The sequence below is a fragment of the Spermophilus citellus genome, assembly GCF_964194105.1.
Source record: "Spermophilus citellus genome assembly, chromosome: 11".
Taxonomy (NCBI): Eukaryota; Metazoa; Chordata; class Mammalia; order Rodentia; family Sciuridae; genus Spermophilus; species Spermophilus citellus.
In genome coordinates, this window is record NC_138192.1 from 97,052,177 (window position 1) to 97,071,879 (window position 19,703).

At 35.7% G+C, this 19,703-nt stretch overlaps 1 protein-coding gene across 1 annotated transcript in view; it reads right to left on the reverse strand.

The window, feature by feature from the left end:
• Window positions 1-19,703, reverse strand: part of DNAH7 (dynein axonemal heavy chain 7) — a gene marked incomplete at both ends in the record, with an annotated part of 288,918 nt that overhangs the window by 21,477 nt on the left and 247,738 nt on the right. Inside the window, 5 exons of the mRNA XM_081261736.1 lie at window positions 1,146-1,331; window positions 7,642-7,803; window positions 11,792-11,992; window positions 14,212-14,373; window positions 16,436-16,612. Of these exons, the coding sequence (XP_081117862.1) occupies window positions 1,146-1,331; window positions 7,642-7,803; window positions 11,792-11,992; window positions 14,212-14,373; window positions 16,436-16,612 (888 nt within the window). The remainder of the gene's footprint in view (window positions 1-1,145; window positions 1,332-7,641; window positions 7,804-11,791; window positions 11,993-14,211; window positions 14,374-16,435; window positions 16,613-19,703) is intronic.

Here is a 19,703-nt window from a genome sequence, read left to right on the forward strand (position 1 = left end):
AGTCTTTTCTAGTTTACTCTGATTATTTTGTTTAATCTTATTGTGATAAATCCACCAAAGTGAGAAAAGTAAAAATTATCTGAAAGTTTATTATCCCAATTACTGCTATTAACATTATACATCTTTTTACATATATGCACACACATTTTATTCACATGGACTTGTACCAACATTTCATCCCTTCCTCGATATAAATATAATCATATGCAAACATAAACAGAGCAAGGGAGGTTTGGTCATTGATGGTTTTATGACATGGACTTTTTTACATAAACCTTACTTCATTGTGCTTTTTTCACACTTGACAATTCATCATTGGTTATCTTATCCCCCGACTCCTCATGTTGACTTACTCCATCCAATCAGTGATGTAAGCTCTGGGACTGATTTTCCCCTTCATCCATATTGATATCTGCACTTAGCTAGCATTAATCCCAGTGGATGATAAGGTTATGGCCCAAGAGTTACAGTATGTATCTCTGTTGCATGTGCCCATGTGTTTAACTTTCAAAATATACTCTTTAACTACTGGGGATCAAATGAGAAGCAAACTTATTATCCTGGAAGTCCCTTGAAATCTATGGTGTAATAATCTGAAGGCAATGGATAGGACCAGAAGAAGAGCAGAAGGAAACCTTAGCCTAGTGCTATAGGTGGTTCTGTCACACTCTGATGCCTCCACCTGGGTGACCTTGGACAAGTCATTCAACCTTAATGAATCTGCTTTCTCATTTATAAAAGGGTATTTATAGTACCAATGTTAATTTGATGCACTAGTGAGATCATTATATTTATAAGTATTTGTGATATAAATGTTAGCTATTATTAATAATATTCTGTAACCCCTCTTGTGTATATTTATTTTAACTGGGGACAGTGATATCTGCATTGGCATTCATCCTAAAGATGAATTTTTTTTACTGGAAGAATTGAATTCATGAGAGTAAGCTCTCCTTGGGTAAGGAATGTTTCTAAGACTCTTCACATTACAGCACACTACTAACTCCATCTGTGCACAGGGTGTGCTCTGTCCCCACGTGACTAAAAAAACAAGGGGAAAATCATCACCTAAAAAAAAAATAAATTCACTGCTACCATAGGAATTTCAAGTTCTATTGCTTTTAGATTTTTTGATCTATACTTACATCGCCAGAAGGGGGGACAAAATAGATGCCACTTGAGTCAAACTTATATTCTGTATTTTCAACTAATTCTGTACAGAAAAATTTATTCAGAATGGTGCGCAGTGTGCGGCGGTCCCAGTCATCAGTCACTCTGCCTCCGTAGTTGCATTCGCCAGTCATGTACCGAAGGGCGTCATAAGGTAGTTCCTAAAATTGAGAGCTTAAGTCGTGAACCAGGTAAGAGGTATCAGTATAGTATTGTATGAAATTGTTCCTTGTTGAGTCCTATTATTAAGTTCTTGCAAATTTCCCTTTGTATACTTCCCTACTAATTGTTGCAGTTTCCCCCAGATCTTTCCCTTCTTTTGTATTATTTCATTTCCATGCAATCAATGCTGAGACTAGTATTTGCCTAATCTCTTATGAACTCATTTACTGTTCAACCAACATTTTTTGAGTACCTACTATGTGCCAGTTGTTAGAGTCTGTAAACAAGTCAAGATGGCGCCTGGCATTTTGCCAGAGGGAGTAGTTTGTGAAGTAACACCAGCGAGCCATTAAGTGTGGAGATTCCTTATTGGTTGACTGCTGTATGTAGTTTATGTTAATTAGATAAGCTGTGTGGAATGTATATATACCGCTCCTGTCCTACAATAAACGGCTCCCACTCCTGCTGTATCAATGTACACAAGTTGCTCGTCACCCCCCCCCCCCCCCCAGTTATTTTGCTGCAGTCCGGACTGCAGCACCAGTCACAAATGAGTTAGACCACACGCCATCCTTAAAAACCTTGCCTTGCTGAGCAACATGCAAAACAAAGCCGATATCATTCACAGATAATCAGTATTGATTTTCTTCAACACCTTTTTACATCCATATATATATTTGACAGTTGGAAACACACTCTATGTTCAATTTTACATTTTTCCAATCAAATCTCATGAGATTTCCTGTAGTATTTCATAAAAAATTCTTTAAAAATACTTTGAAATGACCATTTCTATTCCAAGGAAAGTTGCTTATAAAAAACAATTTGCAATATTACTAAACTTCTTTTCTGAAAGGTCTAGCAATTGTAGCAGCCAGTTTAAAAGTTTCTGCTAATTAAGTATTTTAAGTTGTATTTTTAAAAATACTAGTGAGGCTATTAATTGTTTCATGTGTTTAATAGTGTTTGTTTTTCTGTGCACTGCCTCTTCTGTTGTTTCAACTAAAGTTTTAACAGTTTTTGTTTGTATAAACAATTACAAACTGATATCAAATTTGTGGTAAATGATTTTATACTTTTCTTTTTTCCTTTCTTTTATCCTCTAGGATACAAATTCTAAAATGTTTTTCAATTACAATGGTATTGATTTTTCACATTGTAATTTCTTTTATCCTGAGCATGAATACCTACATACCCATCAGCAATATAGAGAATTTTATTTCTCACTGCTCCCAACAGAGTTTTATTATTAGGGGAAACATTGATAATTAAAGCATAAAATTATTTTTAATTACTAATTTTAGTTTTGACAAAAATGTTATTTAACAATGTTTATTCACCAGCTGTTTTTTTTATTTTAGAAACTATCTACTGCATTCTTTTACATATCTTTCTCATCTGAATATTATTTTTTCTTTTTTTTTTTTTTAATTATTATTTTTTTTTTTATTATTTTTTCTTGTTATTAAAAGCTCCTTATAAATTCTGAGTCAGTCTGCCGGATACATTTAAATGTTTTCTCCCATTTTTATTTGTCTTTTATTTATTTTTATTTGTATTTACCTTTTATTTGGTGTTTAGTTGTTTATGATATTTAACTAGAGTGATATTTAAAATATTTTAACTAATATATATACTACTTTTTTCTTGAGATTTTTTCATCACCTTTATGCTTTACATACCCTTCTTATAGTTAGTTATCTGTTAAAATTTAAAGTTTATAGATCCTACATTCCAGGGATCCCACTCTGAGGACTGACTCTTCAATAGGAGGAACAGCACTAGAGAAGAGCAGGTAGTAGTGATTTGAGAGGAGAAACTTACTGAATTAGGGTTGGAAATTGTGGGAGTTGTTATCTCATAGACTGGAACCTCAGGCAGTGAATGTAGGAGAATGTGTCAGTGAGCAACAACTTGTGGACAAACAGAATCGAGCACAACTCCAGAGTATTTGATTCTACAATTGCAAGTGTGAGAGGAGTCTGACCAGATGCATACCCTGTGTGGACTTGCCTTGCTCCATCTCATAAAAATAAGAAGCCTCATATGCAAATTAAATAATTAATAATTGAGGTAGAGTAACACATGGAGTAGCTAGCTCCCAAGAGGACTTTGTGATGCAGATGCAGCTGAGATCAGGAGGGGGAGGATTGGATTTAAGTATAAAAAGGTGAAACTTGGCCAACACACTTTTGAGAGTTTATAAGGAAAATGATACCTTGTTGTTTCAGCAGCTTGGTTATAAAACGTACCAATCAAATTGGGGAGTGTTTTTCTCCCAGAGGCAAAGTAAATAGATGGAGTCCCCAAGTAGTAGCTTGCTGCTTCAATTGCTTTCTTGTTGTGTCCTAAAAGAGTTGAGCCCATGGGCAGGAGAGAGTGTAGATGCAAACAGAGCTCCAAGTCAACAACTAGAGTTCAAGGTTATGTATGAGGTAGTTCACTTAAACATTGTTTATAAGCAACAAACAACTCAAAAGAAAATTAAAATATCATTTTTGAGGAAGATTATATATATGTTGTGTTAATATATGTGTGTATTTGCATATTTATATATGCATAGGATAATGTCTGGATACATATGTCCTAAGATGTGAAGCTGATTGCCTTGGAGATGAAATTAGGATGAGAGTTGAGGGGTAAAGGATGAACTTTTCATGCACACATACTTGCAAATACACATGCCCTTACCCAAACAAGAAAAACAAAGCAATCGCCTACCTGCCAAGAAGAAAATATATATCCACTTGTATTTTCTTCTTTTATATTTTAATTTTTCCTATTTAGTTTCTTAATCAATTAGGAATTACATAGAATGAAAATTCTAACTTAGCAAATAACCAATTATTCTAACATATTTATTGAATACTTTTTTCATTTCCTATTCAATGTAAATGGTATTATTATTCCAAATTTCTACATATAGTAGTTTTGCCATTTTTCTGTGAGAGCATGAAGATATTTTCACTAAGATTCACTTATTAAATAGACACTCATGGAGGTAAGTACTACACACATTGTTTTAGGCACTGAGAATTCATGAATAAACAAATCAAAGCACATAACTTAGTGGCTCATGATTTGGCAGAATATACTCTGCTTCCTAGCAAAAGTTTGCAATTCCCAATAACCCAGATGTATCATGAACTCTGTTAAGGCTGCCAGAGCCTGGACACATATATTTCTGGGCACTATACTATGTATCTTAGACACAAGATCACAGAGATGATCAGTAAGTAGACCACGGAAGATAAAAAGATCTGGACTCACCTCATACTCTTACAGGTACTCACACTCTCGATAATCAAGAGTCTCAACAAAGGATGATCAAAGTGGTTGTCAGTCTTAGTGGCATGCAAAAATCTGCCAACTGGAGGTAAACTTTGCTTCTTTGTCTGAATTGATTATTCAAGAAAGAGTGGCAGAAGTAGACCAGGATTGAGCACAGGAAAGGGCAAATCAAAATAGGAGAAATATGTATGCCAAAGCGCAGAGATGTGAAAGAACATATTACACTGGGAGAAGAGAAAGCAAAGTAATGTAGTGCATGGATTAGAGGAGGGGTGGCAGGGAGTGTGAGCAGCAAGATGTGGTTTGGACAGGATAAGAAATAATTGAGGGTTGATCAAGGTGGAGATTGGAGCATAGAGAAAGGCAACACTTAGTAACTGCTCATGGAAATAGGTTCCCATATGATAACTGTTCCTTGTTCTGCTTCTTTTACCTGGATTTTTCACTTATCTACCTGCTACACATCTGTGAATTTCTGACACTATCCCTTGTCTGGATTAATGAATAAGGTATCGCTATTACGCATATCAGAAAACTAATATGAATCAAGATTTCTCCCTCTACCTTCACCATTTAATATCTAAGTCATTTCAATCCTTTCCCTTATGTATCCAACTGCATCTCTACCATGTTCCCTATCCTAGCCTAAATGCTTTGTAGTTTAAACTCATAACATCTCCTGTCCAGGTTATCATGATGGTCTCCTGTATTATTTCCCCATGCTCTCATCAGGTGACTTAAAACAAGAGAATTTTACTGTCTAATAGGTCTGGAGGACAGAAGTTCAAGATCAAGGATCATACTCTCTACAGTGCCTTCTGGCTTTTGATAGCTCCAGGTTCTTTTTACTTTGTGGTTGTCAAACTATAAACTGCCTTCATCTTCACAATGCTGTCCTTCCTCTGTGTGTGTCTGTGTGTGTGTCTCCAAATTTTCCTCTTCTTATGAAAACACCAATCATACTGAATACCATTTATGTATGATGTTAGCTATAAGTTTTTTGTAGATGTTCTCTTAAGGAAATTCCCCTCTATTTCTAGATTACTGAGAGTATATTTTATTATGAATAACTATTGGGTTTTGTTAAATGCTTTTTCAGCATCTAATGATATGGTCGTGTGATTTTTTCCTCTCGAATCTATTGATATGATGGTTACATTAATTATTTTTTAATGTTGAACCAGCCTTGCATATCTGCATACAAATGAGTCTTCACTGCTGACTATATTTTAAATTAGAATATATTCTCCAGATATTCAGAACAAATTGCTAATTAGAAGAACTCTTCATTTTTTTTGTTTTTGTATTATAATCATTTTAGTTCAAATATTTCCTCAGATACTGTATAACTGCAATTTTTCCTCTATTATCATCTTTTTTTGGCCACTATTACTACAAGAAAGAAATTTATCAAATTAATGATTCGTTTGAACATTTTGCCCAATTTAGATGCTGTAAAATTGAAGGCTTTCTCAATTTATTGCATTTAACACAGAATAAGAATTTGTCCAATAAAACACAAAAACTCAGATAAAAGATTTTTCACATTTAGTTATGCCATTTGAGCTCTTAATATTTATTTTCTGAGTTCCTTCTTTGCTTTTGTAGAATAGAGAAAATATCATGCTAAGTGAAGTATGCCAATCCCCAAAAAAACAAAGGCCAAATGTTTTCTCTGATATGTGGATGCTGATCCTTAATGGACGTGGGGTGGGGAAACATGGGAGAAATATAGGAACTTTCGTTAGGGCAAAGGGAAGGAAAGAGAAGGGAGTGGGCAGGGGAATAGAAAAAATGGTGGAATGAGATGGACATCATCACCCTAAGCACATGTATGAAGACACAAATGACTCTAATTTGTGTACAACTACAGACATGAAAAACTGTGCTCTATATGTGTACTATGAATTGAAATGCATTCTGCTGTCATGTATAACAAATTAGAATAAATAATTTTAATAAAGAAATCGATTTAAAAAGTTTGCAAACCTTTTTAAAAATAAAATTCATGAAAAGTTCCAAAAACTTAAATTTCTTGATACTCCATTGATTAAATGAATGAAAGAGTTTCAATTAAATTTGAACAACACTCTAAGGTATAGAAGACCAACTTAAAAAAAAAAAAGCTTCATATCCTTATAGGCACTTCTAGTTGACTTATCAAATAGTTCTTCAAAGACATAAACCTAGAAATCCAAATGTAAACAGGTTTACCTCCATGTTGTGGGAGAAGAGGAAGGAGGGAAAAGGAGAGGAAGAGAGAGAGACAATGTACCAGAATTGTAGAGAATGTGGCAGGTGTGGTGGCACACACCTGTAATCCCAGCGGCTTGGGAGGCTGAGGCAGATCCCAAGTTCAAAGCCAGCCTTGGCAATGGCAAGGTGCTAAGCAACTCAGTGAGACCCTGTCTCTAAATAAAATACAAAATAGGGCTGGGCATGTGACTCAGTGGTTGAGTGTCCCCTGAATTCAATCTCTGGTACCGCACCACCCAAGATGCTAATGTGATATTAGGCTTTTTTTCCAGAATCTATACTTCAGGTTAATACCAATGGCTAAAATAGTTTCTTTTTTTGACAAATGGTTCAGACTGGAATAAAGATATATTGACATGTCTCTAAAAATAAAGCCATGCTCTAGAAAAGAAGAAAATTGGGCTCTCTCTCTCTCTCTCTCTCTCTCTCTCTCTCTCTCTCTCTCTCTCTCTCTCTCCACCCACCTCCCCATTTTGGAGGCTGGTAGATTTATGGTCTTCTCAAGTCCTTTTCAAAATAAATAAATACATCTCTCCAGAGATGTTTATGTGTCAAAATAAATAATAAAAAATAGGTTCCTAGAGACAAAGTAACATCCTAACTACCTACTAGAATAGTCATAATATCCCATTATAATAAAGTACTATTTATTAAACTATTGGGAACTACCCTGATATTTATTTTATAGGAGTAGAATTAATCAAAGGTCCCTGCTTACTGTACAGATACAATGTGATAAATAATGTGTAGTTTTTATGATACCTCATACTGGTTCAGGAACATGTGGAGCTGCTGTACACTGATTCTGAGATCAGTTTCATTGAACTCATAAGGAATATTCCACCCTAGGGGTCCAAATTTCCTTCTCTCTTGTACCAAAGCATGAAAGAAACAGAGGCCATAAAGCATTTTCTTGAATTCTTCCTGTAATGAGAAGAAATTGTGCCACATCATTATTTTTCTCCCAACATTGCATTTTACTTACCATATTTTAAAATGAAAGTAATTAAATTCCTTTGCTTACAAATAGCATAGAAATATATGCATCCCAAAGCATAACTAAAACAGAATTGTGTTTCTACTGACTCCTCAGGCAAAAAAACATGCTTATTTTTATTGTATTTAGCATACATAGCTAAATGCACTCGATTTTCAGGAAGCATAGTAAACTCATCTAATTTAATGTTACATTAAAGGATTTTGGAGGTGCCAACTCAAGTATCACAAGGCAAGAAATGTATGATCCCAGGCTACCATGGAAAATTTCAAAGAAGATTTGAAATTTGAACCAATGAAATAGCTTCAATACCCACAAATAAAATACCAAATGGTCAAAATACAGCTTGAGATTTCCTCAGATATGCTAACTGCTGTTTTGGAAATTCACTTCTCCCACCAAGGGAGAGGGTGTGTGAGATCTGCCTTCTACATTGAAATGCTGAGAAGGAAGGAGAGTTAATACTTATTCCCTGCAGCTTGGACAGGTGGATAAGTGCAAAACTAATGATTGAAAAAGGAGAGCAAGCTGTGGCTGCAGAGTAGAGGACTAAGAAAGAGAAATCACCACACCCCTCTGATGGTGGGCTAAGCTGGTGGGAATCTCAAGGATCAGATCAGTAGCTTGGGCTAGGCATGGAAGTCTGTGGTCATTTTGAAGGTTCTGTGGTCAAAAGGACTTCTACAAGGGGGTAGAAGCCTATATTCCAATAGTAAGAGTTTGTCTGAGGGGAATGTTGTAGAACCAGAAGCTGAAGGGTCCAGGAGCTGCCATCTGAAAGCAAGACACTGCCAAGGTGGGTGGGTCATAGTTAGGGGTAGCCAGTAGTGGAGACTACTGAAAACTCACAGGAGAACCATAAGAGAGTCAAAGAGTTATCTTTAAACCCCTGTCTGGTTCAGAGAGCTCCAAATACTACTACCCAGAACAGGAATTTCTGCTCATTCCCATCTCATCCCCCAAATACACTCCAAACTGAGTGGTCAGTATCAATAGCTATCAAATATAAGAGGGATTATAAAAAGATGCCAGCTCTATCCTCTTCCTGTGACAGCATGACACTCACTGACTATAGGCTCCAGGTAAGATGCTAGGAATGAAATGTGAAGTGATAACTAATATATTGCATTATACTTTTTGGTTTCTGAATCAAGACTGGCTTTGCAATTTAAAATGATTATAGAATATTTTATTAATTAACAAGAACAAGAAAAGTCACGGGGATGTCTGGAGTTTTATCCAAGAGCAAAGGAAAAGTTTTTTCACAAAATAAATTTCAAAACAAAAGAAAAAATAGCATATATTTAACCAAAGAAATTGAAGTTAAACATGTTGGGCCAATTCTAAAACTATTTTAGATATATAACAGAATTATCAAATCTGCAAATGTGTCATTGTTGTTGGAACCCAGATAGAAGAAGGTACATAGAAATATGGAATGAAGAGAAGCAAGAAAGAACCATGGAAAAATGCACTCAAATTGGAAGTATTGGTATGGAGTCATAATTTCTACAATATGTATATGTATATGTATATATATATATATATATATATATATATATACACACACACACACACACACACATACACACACATATATATGTACATGTCCTTTTTGTAGGTATATATGTGTATATATTTGTGTGTGTTTGTACATGTATTTATTTCCAAGTTCTTTCCAATGATAAGGTCAAGAAACAAAGACAATGAAGTAGTAATGATCTTATCTAATACCAGATTGTGGTCTCTAATAGCATTTGTTGTTAAAAGAAAACAGAACTTTTCAGAAAATTGGCAGGTTCTATGACTAGGGTAGGATGGGTACAGATGATTCTGGAACATTCTATACCAGAGAAGTAAAAGGTGATGATGACGCAGTAATATATTTTTTAAAAGGACCTATAACAAGTAAAAAGAAACCAGAATATCCACTGCCCAAATATGGAACAAAATTGAACACCAAAAGACTTCAGTAATGAGTTATAAATCATTGGGAATGAATTCCTCAGAAATTTCCAAGTCTGTACCAATAATAAATAAATGGGAGAGAGAGGAGAGATGTTGCTTATGACTGTGTGTCAAGTGTCAAATGTGCAGAGCGTTGCAGTTGGAAAATAATTATTTTGTAGCCATCACAGGAATAACTCAATCAGGGAAGAAATCAATGGATACTAAATCTGAGTGGGAGGATGGATTTTGATGAAGAACAGAATATTTACATGATCCTAAAGATTCTCCTCACAGACTTATTATTAATTACAAGGGGGAAAGCAGGTATTATACAGTGGAGAAATCAGCCAATACCTTGTCCAGGTGATCAAAATTAGTATCTCCAATAAGGAACAAATGCATGTCACTCATATGTATATGCATGTGTGTACATATATGCATACATAGACATATACATGTACGCACAGTTGGCCTTCCATATCTTCTGCTGGCTCTGTGTTCATAGATTTACTCAATCTCACATTGAAAATTAAAAATTAAAAAAAAATATATTGAATACAGATTTTTTCCTTGTCATTATTCCCTAAACAAGACAGTTCAACAACTATTGACATAGCATTTACATTATATTACACATTGTGAGTAATTAGAGATGATTTAAAGTATACAGGAGGATGTATGTAGTTTGTAAATACTGTGGCATTTCATATAAGGGATTTAATCATCTGAAGATTTTGATATTCAAGGAGGGTCATGGAACCAATTCCCCATGGATAATGAGGGACAACTGACATATAGATAAAGAAGACACAAATGAAGTTATAAAGCAAACAGGATAATATACTAATAAAAGGTAAGCAAGGATAAAGGATATTGAGATGTTCCTTATACTATTTTTATGCTTTCAACTTTTCCATAAGTTTAACTTATTTCCAAATAAAAAGTTAAAACAGAAAAACTGAAGTGTTGCTTTGACATTTAATGAGGTTTGGATTGGGACTGCATTTTGTAAGTGTCTGGACCTCTAAAATCTGTGACTACTGCTGGCGAGGCCTTTTGATCTAGAAGAAAGGGAGGGCTGAATTACATTTTGCAAAGACTCTCCATTCGGCCTATCAGATGCAGAAATGCCCTCGCCACCTGTCTGGAGGTAACCTGCTTTCTCTGGGCCTAATCAATGCAAAAACTAGTCAGCACAGGTCTTAGAAGCTCAGGATAGGCTTTGACTTAGTTTTAAACATAGGTACTTATTTTTAGTGCCTGGGCTTTTGTTTAATGAAAGCACTTCTTTATTTCTAATGTTTTCTTTTGATGTACACTTAAACCATATTCAGACATCAAGAGTGTGAGCTTTTTAATGGCAAAACTTACTAAGGTTCATAACCCCTCTTAAAAAGAAACTCTTCCATTTTTAATTATGGTAAAAACACTGTGAAACAATTTTAGGTCACAGACATTCATGCAGAATTCTAATCATGAAAGCAGTGGGTGTTTTCCCTGCTCGCCTGGTGATGCTGAAAAAGACCCTTATGAGTCCCATCAATCAAGGAGGAAAATCATTTTGGCTCTCATTATAGTTATATGGAGGAAATATTTTTATGTTTTAATTTAGAGATACGGCTCCAAATAGCAAAGGGCTCAGTTAATATCCTGAAACAAGATTCTCCAACCTTGCAGATTTGTACTGGGAATGGCTTACAGCTGACTTTCTAAATAGAAAGCTACATTATTAATGACACCCCATAAGATCTCAACTGAGCAGGAATGAGGCTGGTGGTAAAATTAAAATAAAATATTAATAAAATTGACTTCAGCACAGTCAATAATCTGTAATCAAAACCAACTGCACTGCAGTGCAGGAGGCCTATTTAATTTGTAGTTTTACTCAGTGCACACATCCCTGATCACCAGGGGCCACTTGAATTGCTTTACAGGCCTAGGTAACAAGACTTAGCCATTACTAACAGGCTTTTTGCAGCTGCCAAAGAACTCAGGGTCAGAGATGGGGTCCATGAGGTATGATCGAATGATATTAGCCCGTAAACCTTTCGGTGCTTCATTGGTCATTTTCACTCCATTCTGCAGTACTGACACAGGGAAAGTCGGAGATGGGTAACTTGTCAACCAAATTCGGAAATCAGGATGTGTTGATTCTGGGCTTAACTCCTGTAAGAAAATAAATCCGATATAAACAAGTAAATAAAATCCAAAGAAGAATCTCAAGATTATCTGTGCAAGGGATGGGCTGGGAGGAGGAGGAAGCACTTCTATAAAATAAGAAATGTAACAATCACAGTTTTTAGCAAAAGCCTTAAAATCTATTGCTGCCTCTAAACCAATATACTTCATTGAGAAAGCCCAGAGTGTTGTGAGTCTCCTTGAGAAAGTTAACTCAGAGAACTAAACAGCTTATAACATTGATATATACTTCAGAGTTGGTAAAAATAGAGACTAGGACATTCCCAAGTTCTCATATCTGAACTGATTTTGCTGAAACGTTTACAGAAACAATTCTCTGTCCAGAGCTAGATTAAGACTCATCCCTTCTTGCTGTAGCCAGATTGGAAGAGTAAGTAATACACTGAGATAAGCCAATATTTAGCTAAGCAAAGATTTTTTTAAAAAAGTATTTTAAAGAGTAAGATGAATTAAAGCATCAAAACTTACCACTATTAGTTCTATTTGGTTAAGGGGCCAAGGACTGAACACTAGAGGGTAATAGAAGTCTCAGAACTGTTCTATAGGGCCTGGGAAAAAATTATCAAGGACCTTTTTCATTCTTTCTGTCCAATCTCACTCCAATTGTCCATGTCAGTGGTGTCTGCATCTCTTGAAAATTCAAATCTTTATCAGTAACAAAGTTTTTGAGCACTCACAGTGAAGGAGAGGGGTGGTTTAGGAAGGATATATAAGTGTCTATGTTCTTTAATAACAAGAATTGTGGGCAAAAGCACCATTTTGTTTTGTTTTTCCCTACTGGCTACCCTAGGTATAATGACTTAAGCAATATGATTAATGGGACATTAAGCCAAGTTCACCATCCCTTGGGCACTTTTTCCATTTTACATGACTGTGTGATGGGTATTTATATTATAATTCGACAGGTCATGAGATTGGCACATGAGAAATCACAGGAGAAAAGGCACAAATATAAAACCTCCACTATAAGGCCTCAAGTATGAGGACATGTTGGCAAGGTAAACACATAATATAAAGAAGAGTTTTTTAGGTAGATATAATATCTATCACAATGGTCTATGTTTTTGAGAAAGAATGCCGTTCAACAAAAGTGAAAGAAGTTCATATGACAGAAGCAGATAAGTCAAGATGAGAAGTAGGCGGACACCAGACTTGCAAAAGTCAGATCATGAATGGTCTTCTAAGTCATTCTGAGGTTTGACCTTTATCCTCCATGCAATGGGAAGCCACTTAAAGGTTTCAAGCAGGGAAGCAATATTCAATCACTAATCCAATACAAATTTATTTATTGTCTCCTATAGACCAGGCACTATACAAGGTACAGAGACAAAAGAGAGAACAAACAAAGTCAATTTCTTCACAGAGCTTCACTGTCATTAAGATTCAGGCAAACCAGAGTGTGATAGGTAGCATAAAGAAAAAAAAAAAAAACATCTATCTCTTGAAGATTTTGTTGGATAGCTGGACAGTGCAAATTCTATCATTAATTTGGGTGTTTGGTGGCCTGAGGGACTCTCTTATCAAAGGGAGGTACAGGGGTGACAGAATCATGGGTATTTCCTGTGGAAACATTTTCTCTGTGTTTATTGAAATCAGGTGCCAGGATTTCTGTTTACTCTGTTGAGCTACATGGAATTTTCATCCTGGAACTTCTGCCCACCAAAAATAGGGAAGTACTAAAACTCCCTTCAAGGAAAGTGGGAATAGTACCCTTTTGGTTTCATATTGATCCTCCATGACATGGAAGCTGGCCAAGAGGATAAGAAGTGAGTTAAAGGAAAGTTGTATTCTAAAGCCTTCTGGTGTAGAGTGGACACATGAATTTTACCTTGAATAGTCTCCTTCGTTGCTTTTGTTCTATTGTGGTAAAAATTAAATTGAGTTACATCCCCACTATGGATGGTTTACTCTCATCTTTTAGCCTGTTCCTCTGGATTAAGAATATTTTCATATTACTGGGTAAACTCTTGTTCCCGTAAGGGGAACTTGCCAAGGCCTGACTGTGTGCCATCCTCTGTTCCTTCAGAGAGAATCCTCACTGTGAGCCCATCGCTCCTGGAATCTAGACATGCCACCTACCTGCCACCCTCCACACCGAAGGACAGGAAGGAGTTACTTGAATGGTATGTGTATCACTAGTTAGATTGAAGGAATATAACCAAATAAATATAAACCTGCATTTTTACCTCACAGACTTTCTCAAGGGTTGGCATCCAAGAGGTGGCAAGGTGACAATTCTGAAGAACAACCCACGTTCCTTCCTTGACAGCTTTTTCTAACATCTTCATAGCAATGGGCCCTTGGCCTTGACCAAGAGATAAAGAGCTAAGTTTTGAACCTCCATACCCCTATATAAAAGAGTAGTAAAGATGTTATTTAACATCACAGTTTTAGAAGAATCAATATTGTTATTAACATTAACTCTGTTACAGTTTAATTATGTAGCATCTCTCATAACTCTGTTACAGTTTAATTATGTAGCATCTCTCACAGGTTCAAATGTATACAGCCCTAAAACACTCAAGTAAGCACTTACATAAAATAGAAGTCAATTCACATAGGAAACAATCATGGTAATAAGCAGAAAATTCTTTTGGGTCTTTGGTTGTTAATATAAAAGATAGAAAAAAATAAGACTTTTAATATAAGGAGGAGATGAAAGGAATCATCTCTCTTGTAACAACTCCTAAAATTCAAAGCTGAGAAGAAAACTATGAATAGACCGATGAATGTGTCTTATTTCCTTCAGATCTTTTTTGTGTCTACTGAAAAAAAAAATACGAAGAAAGTAAAAAAAAATTAACCACTAATTTCCACACGAAATTTTCTTTAAAAAATTCTGTGGAAGTGTTTTCTGGAATTAAGTTCTCCTCTATTCTGATTCATCTGTGGCTTCTGAATTTCTATCATTCCACTATAGTTACCAGCACACTGTCTCTCAGGAAGAGGCCTTGGATGATGATAGCAGGATCTTGGGCCCTTTCTAAATGCTCAAGACTAACTGTCACTCCATAATACTGCTCCTGGAAGAAGTGGAGATAGAAGTGAAGACAATGCATGGAGCAGGACCTATCCCAGGGCCAGAAGATAATCGTGTGGTCTAATGTGAAAGTGATACAAATAGGAACTAAAAGAGCTCAGGGGTCACCTACGTCATGTTGAGCTGGAGACGTGAGTCCCTCATGAGACTGATACTTTATACCACCTCCACTGTTTCCACTAGAGTGAAACCACAGTTTTTGCTCTTCTTGGATTTTCAACTATTTGGTACACTCGAATCAATTCTGTACACTCAAATAAGAATGGCTTTATATGTTACAGATTAAATCATATAATAAATTATAGATTAGATCATGTCACTTTATAACTTAAAACCCTACCACATCTTCCCATTTTATTCAAAATTCTTACTGTAGCATAAAAAGACTGTGAATGTTCTGTTCCTTCACAGATGTCATAACTCATCTCCTCCAATCATGACAGCCATGTCCTAACATTTCTTTAACCAAGTTCAGTTAGACAGTGAATAGTCTAAGATATAAGTATTACATCATGCAAAATAAAATGAATTATGAAAGAATAAATTGACCTAGGAGAAAGCATTTAATCTATAAGCCATCTATAAGTGGTCTTTGAAAAGCTACTCAACCTCTCTATACTTCATTATCCTTCTCTGTGAAATGGAGTACCGCCACTTACCACATAAGATTCTTTAAAAATTAAAAGGAAAAAAAGACACATGTTTAATGAGTCAACAGTAGATATTACACACTTAAAGTAGCAGCATTATTTTATATATCTCAGCAGTATTACCACAAAAAGTTATTCTGATTATACCAAAATAGGAAAAAAAAAACAACTCAGAAATGCCCAACTTCCTGTTCATTGTTATTTTCTGGTTCTAGACTGTATGACAAAAGAACACTTTTAGTGAACTCATTTGAATTATTTTTAAAGTCTAAAAAAGTAGGTAATGGGACTAATTTGGCAAAGTGACCATAATGAACAATTGTTCTGAAAAGTCAGCAAAGGTCTTCTTTAGAGACTGGAGAAAGGCAGGCTCAGTGAAGGTTCACGCTGGGGACACTGTCCAGATTTGAACTTATTAAGTCAACTCAAGCTCATGAACTGTGCAACTGATGTCACAGAGTTCCCAGCCTATCCCAAAGAAAGGCAAATGCCTCTCAAATCTGAATATTGGCTTTACAATTTTGGTAAGGAGCTATTTTTAGTGCCAGTGTTGTCATTTAAGGATCATTGTCTTGGGATCCTGTCAACCTCCAGAACCCCCAAGTCTTTCAAGGGCTGAGTGACAATTCTTGCCTTTTCCTCATGCCAGAGGATTTCAATGGTAAGGAAATATTGCTTTAAAAATATTAACATCAGATAACCTCATCTATTGTAAGATACCTGGTCATCAGCAAATTTTAGAAGGGCAGCCATTGGATCTGCTCCAGGAGAGAGCACGAAAATCAGTGGTGCACAACAGTTACTATCTCCAAATGCCTTGGATAAATCAAAGGGGGGTGGCTCAATGAATGCACGTCCCAATCTGTTGATTATAAATTCTTGCACCATTGGAATAACCTACAAAGATACAAGAATATATTTTAAAGAATAGTCAAAATTGTACTAAAATATTAAAAAGTTCAGATTTGAAGGAGAATCTAGATGTTTTAATTAGGTATTTCTCACTCTGCTTCCGGCCCAGTACTGTGGATTGAACGCAGGGCCTTGCACATGCTAGGAAAGCAACATACCACTTATTTACACTCCTAGGCCTTTTAAAATCTATTTTTGAGAGATGGTCTTGCAAAATTGCCCAGGCTGGCCTTGGGATGGTCCTGCCTCAGCCTCCCAAGTAGCTGGTATTAAAGCCATGTGCCTCGTCACATGGCTATGTAGGCATTCTTTAATGGTGGAGAGTTAAAGCTGTCACTGTGTACATAAATGTGTTTTAGATAGAAAAAAAGTTATCAATCAATGAATTAAATAACAGATAGTGAGTGGTGAATGACACCAAATTCAAAGGCATTTTTTTCCTTTTAATGAATATTCAAGGGTTGATAGGTAAAGAAGAAAAGGAACCTAAATTCTAAAGTTTTAAAACAATGATTATGTTCCAAAAGCCCAAACTCAACAGTAGAAAGTTTCATGTAAGTTATACAAAGTTTCCCACACCATCAAGGATGGATTGATAGGGGCTGGGGATGTAGCTCAGAGCTAGATGGCTTGCCTAGCATGCACAAGACCCTGGGTTCCAACTCCCGTATCAAACCCTCCCACCAAAAAAAAAAAAAAAAAAAAAAAAAAAAAAGATTAATATAGTTGGGGAAGGAAAATAAGGAAGAGGAAGAAGGAGGGAAAAAGTAGGAGGGGAGGGGAGGGGAAGAAGAAGGGACTTTTTATGGGAGTTCCATGAAATTGAAACAAGCCATATACCACCCCCTGTCCCGGGGCCCCCCCAAAACAGACAAAACTCTACTGTGTAGGGTTTCTAATAGCATGCCTGATAATTTTCTGAGAACCTGTTTGAGAAAGAGCAGAAGTCTGTGGCTTGGGTCTCTGATATGTGGTCCCTTCCAGGTACTGGTGCAGGAGTGGAATTGTGTTAACAGTGCAGTTCATTCCTTTATTCTGATAAGGAGCCTGCACCTGGCATCTTCATTGATGGTACTAGCTAATCAAGACCCAGGTGTGACTGGAACAAGTGATACAGGTAGGTTTACAAAAACAGTATCCCTGTATCTACTTTAACAAATTATATAAAATTTCTCCCTCCAACTATATAAACTCTTCCCTCAAACATCCTTTGTTCACACTTGCTCTTTCTTCATATCGCTGGTTCCCCCATTAAGAAGCACAATAAAACTCCCTTGATCTGTGTTCAACATCAATTTGCTTTGTCAGCAAAAAGCAAAAGTAGTTGAATATGGGGAAAGAAAAGCATAATAAAAAGGAAGCATAGATTGCCAGAAGTAAAATGAGAAGAGAAAATTTAGTGACACACCAGTGCATATTTTTCCTGACATTATTCTCACCTACATTTTATTTGTAGATGTATTTGTGATTTTCATTTTTAAAAATAGGTAAAAACAAATATCAATGGATCTTTCTCCAAGAAAATAAAATATTTAAGTTTTAAGCTGGGTAAATTAATAACATTCTTTAAATTTCTACCACACTTAGTAAAGGAATCAAAACATTTGTTTAATTGTAGGAAGACATGGACATGGGAGACAATGGACAAGAGCTATAGGCATGTCCTTGAAGAGTGTAGTTGAGAAAGAGCCCTGCATTTGTTAACACAGTCCTTGATCCACTGAAAGAGTTTTCAGGCCTTCCTTACTCTGTTAAATACTGAATTTTTTTCCTTTGCATAAAATACAACTAAGCTGAATTAACAATTCCATGTTAAAATATTGAAATACTGTAGACTTCTTTAAAACTGCTACATCCATTTTCTGGTATTACAAATTGATTGATTCCTTTTCAAAGAATGTTGTCAGCACTGCTTAAAAGTTTAAAATAAAAATCCTAGTAGATAAGAGACTATTAAAGTAAACAAACTTCAGAAGAACAAGGGTTATCTCAGGAAAAGGAGTAATGGAAGATATTTTTTGAAGGCCCAGAATCACTCCAAATGAATACTGGCTCATATCCAAGGATGGAATTCTGTGAACACACAACACTCCCAAGTTGGGTTAGCAATTAAACTAGCTGCAATTTTTTTTCAACTTGGAGAAAACTGCAGGAGCAAGTGGCCAAGTAACTTAAAAAGATAGCTTCCCCTGGAAAAATTTATAAGTATCTTCAAACTCCAGTTGCATGTCTTTTGGAACATCTATTTTATTTTAGGTTTCTAAGTAAAAATTAGTGATTTTCACATTGCCTTTAAAAAGTCAGTCCCTGTGTTTGCATGTGTTTGTGCTACGTATGTGATTGATGTCGGAAGCTGAGAACTATGAGAGAAATATCCCAAATTTAAATTAGACTTTTTAATTTGTCCCAATATTTTCCTAGATTCCCTCAAGTATGGAAAAGGTATGGATGAGTGAAAACATATTTATAAATGCTGAGAAAGCAAGGACTTACTTAACAAGATGTATTGTTCATGCAAAATTGATATCTTTTGAATGAACAAATGAATAAAAAATTAAGATGCTTACTTTTATAAGGGTAAGGGTTCTAGTTACAGAATTTCTAAACAAAAAAATCAATAATAAATTCATTTATACATAATGTTTTATTTCTAGATAAAGTTTGTTCATGTTTCAGATATTTTGAATTATCACAGATGCCAAGCTATTGCAGGAATATTAAAATTATCCTAATTGCCTGGCCAGGCTTTGTCCTTGTCTTTCTCTTTATTATTATTTTTTTCTCCTATAGCTGGTCTTTTCTCATAGATTAAAAAATAGGATAAATACTAACAAAAGGAAGCAAAACACTGATCTTATAACCTCTTCTTCCACAGTTAACTTCCTTAAGTTTTACAAACACAGTGAAAAGCATGCAAGTTTTAAGTGTGTGATTGTACTTGTCACAGGTCTGGGATACAAAGAGTCCTGCTATTGGGAAATTCAATCTGGCACTAGTCACTGTGCGTAGGCAAGCATAGGTGACATGATGAAGTGCTTCTTCTGCCTGTCAGCTTTCAGGGATACTCACCTGAAAG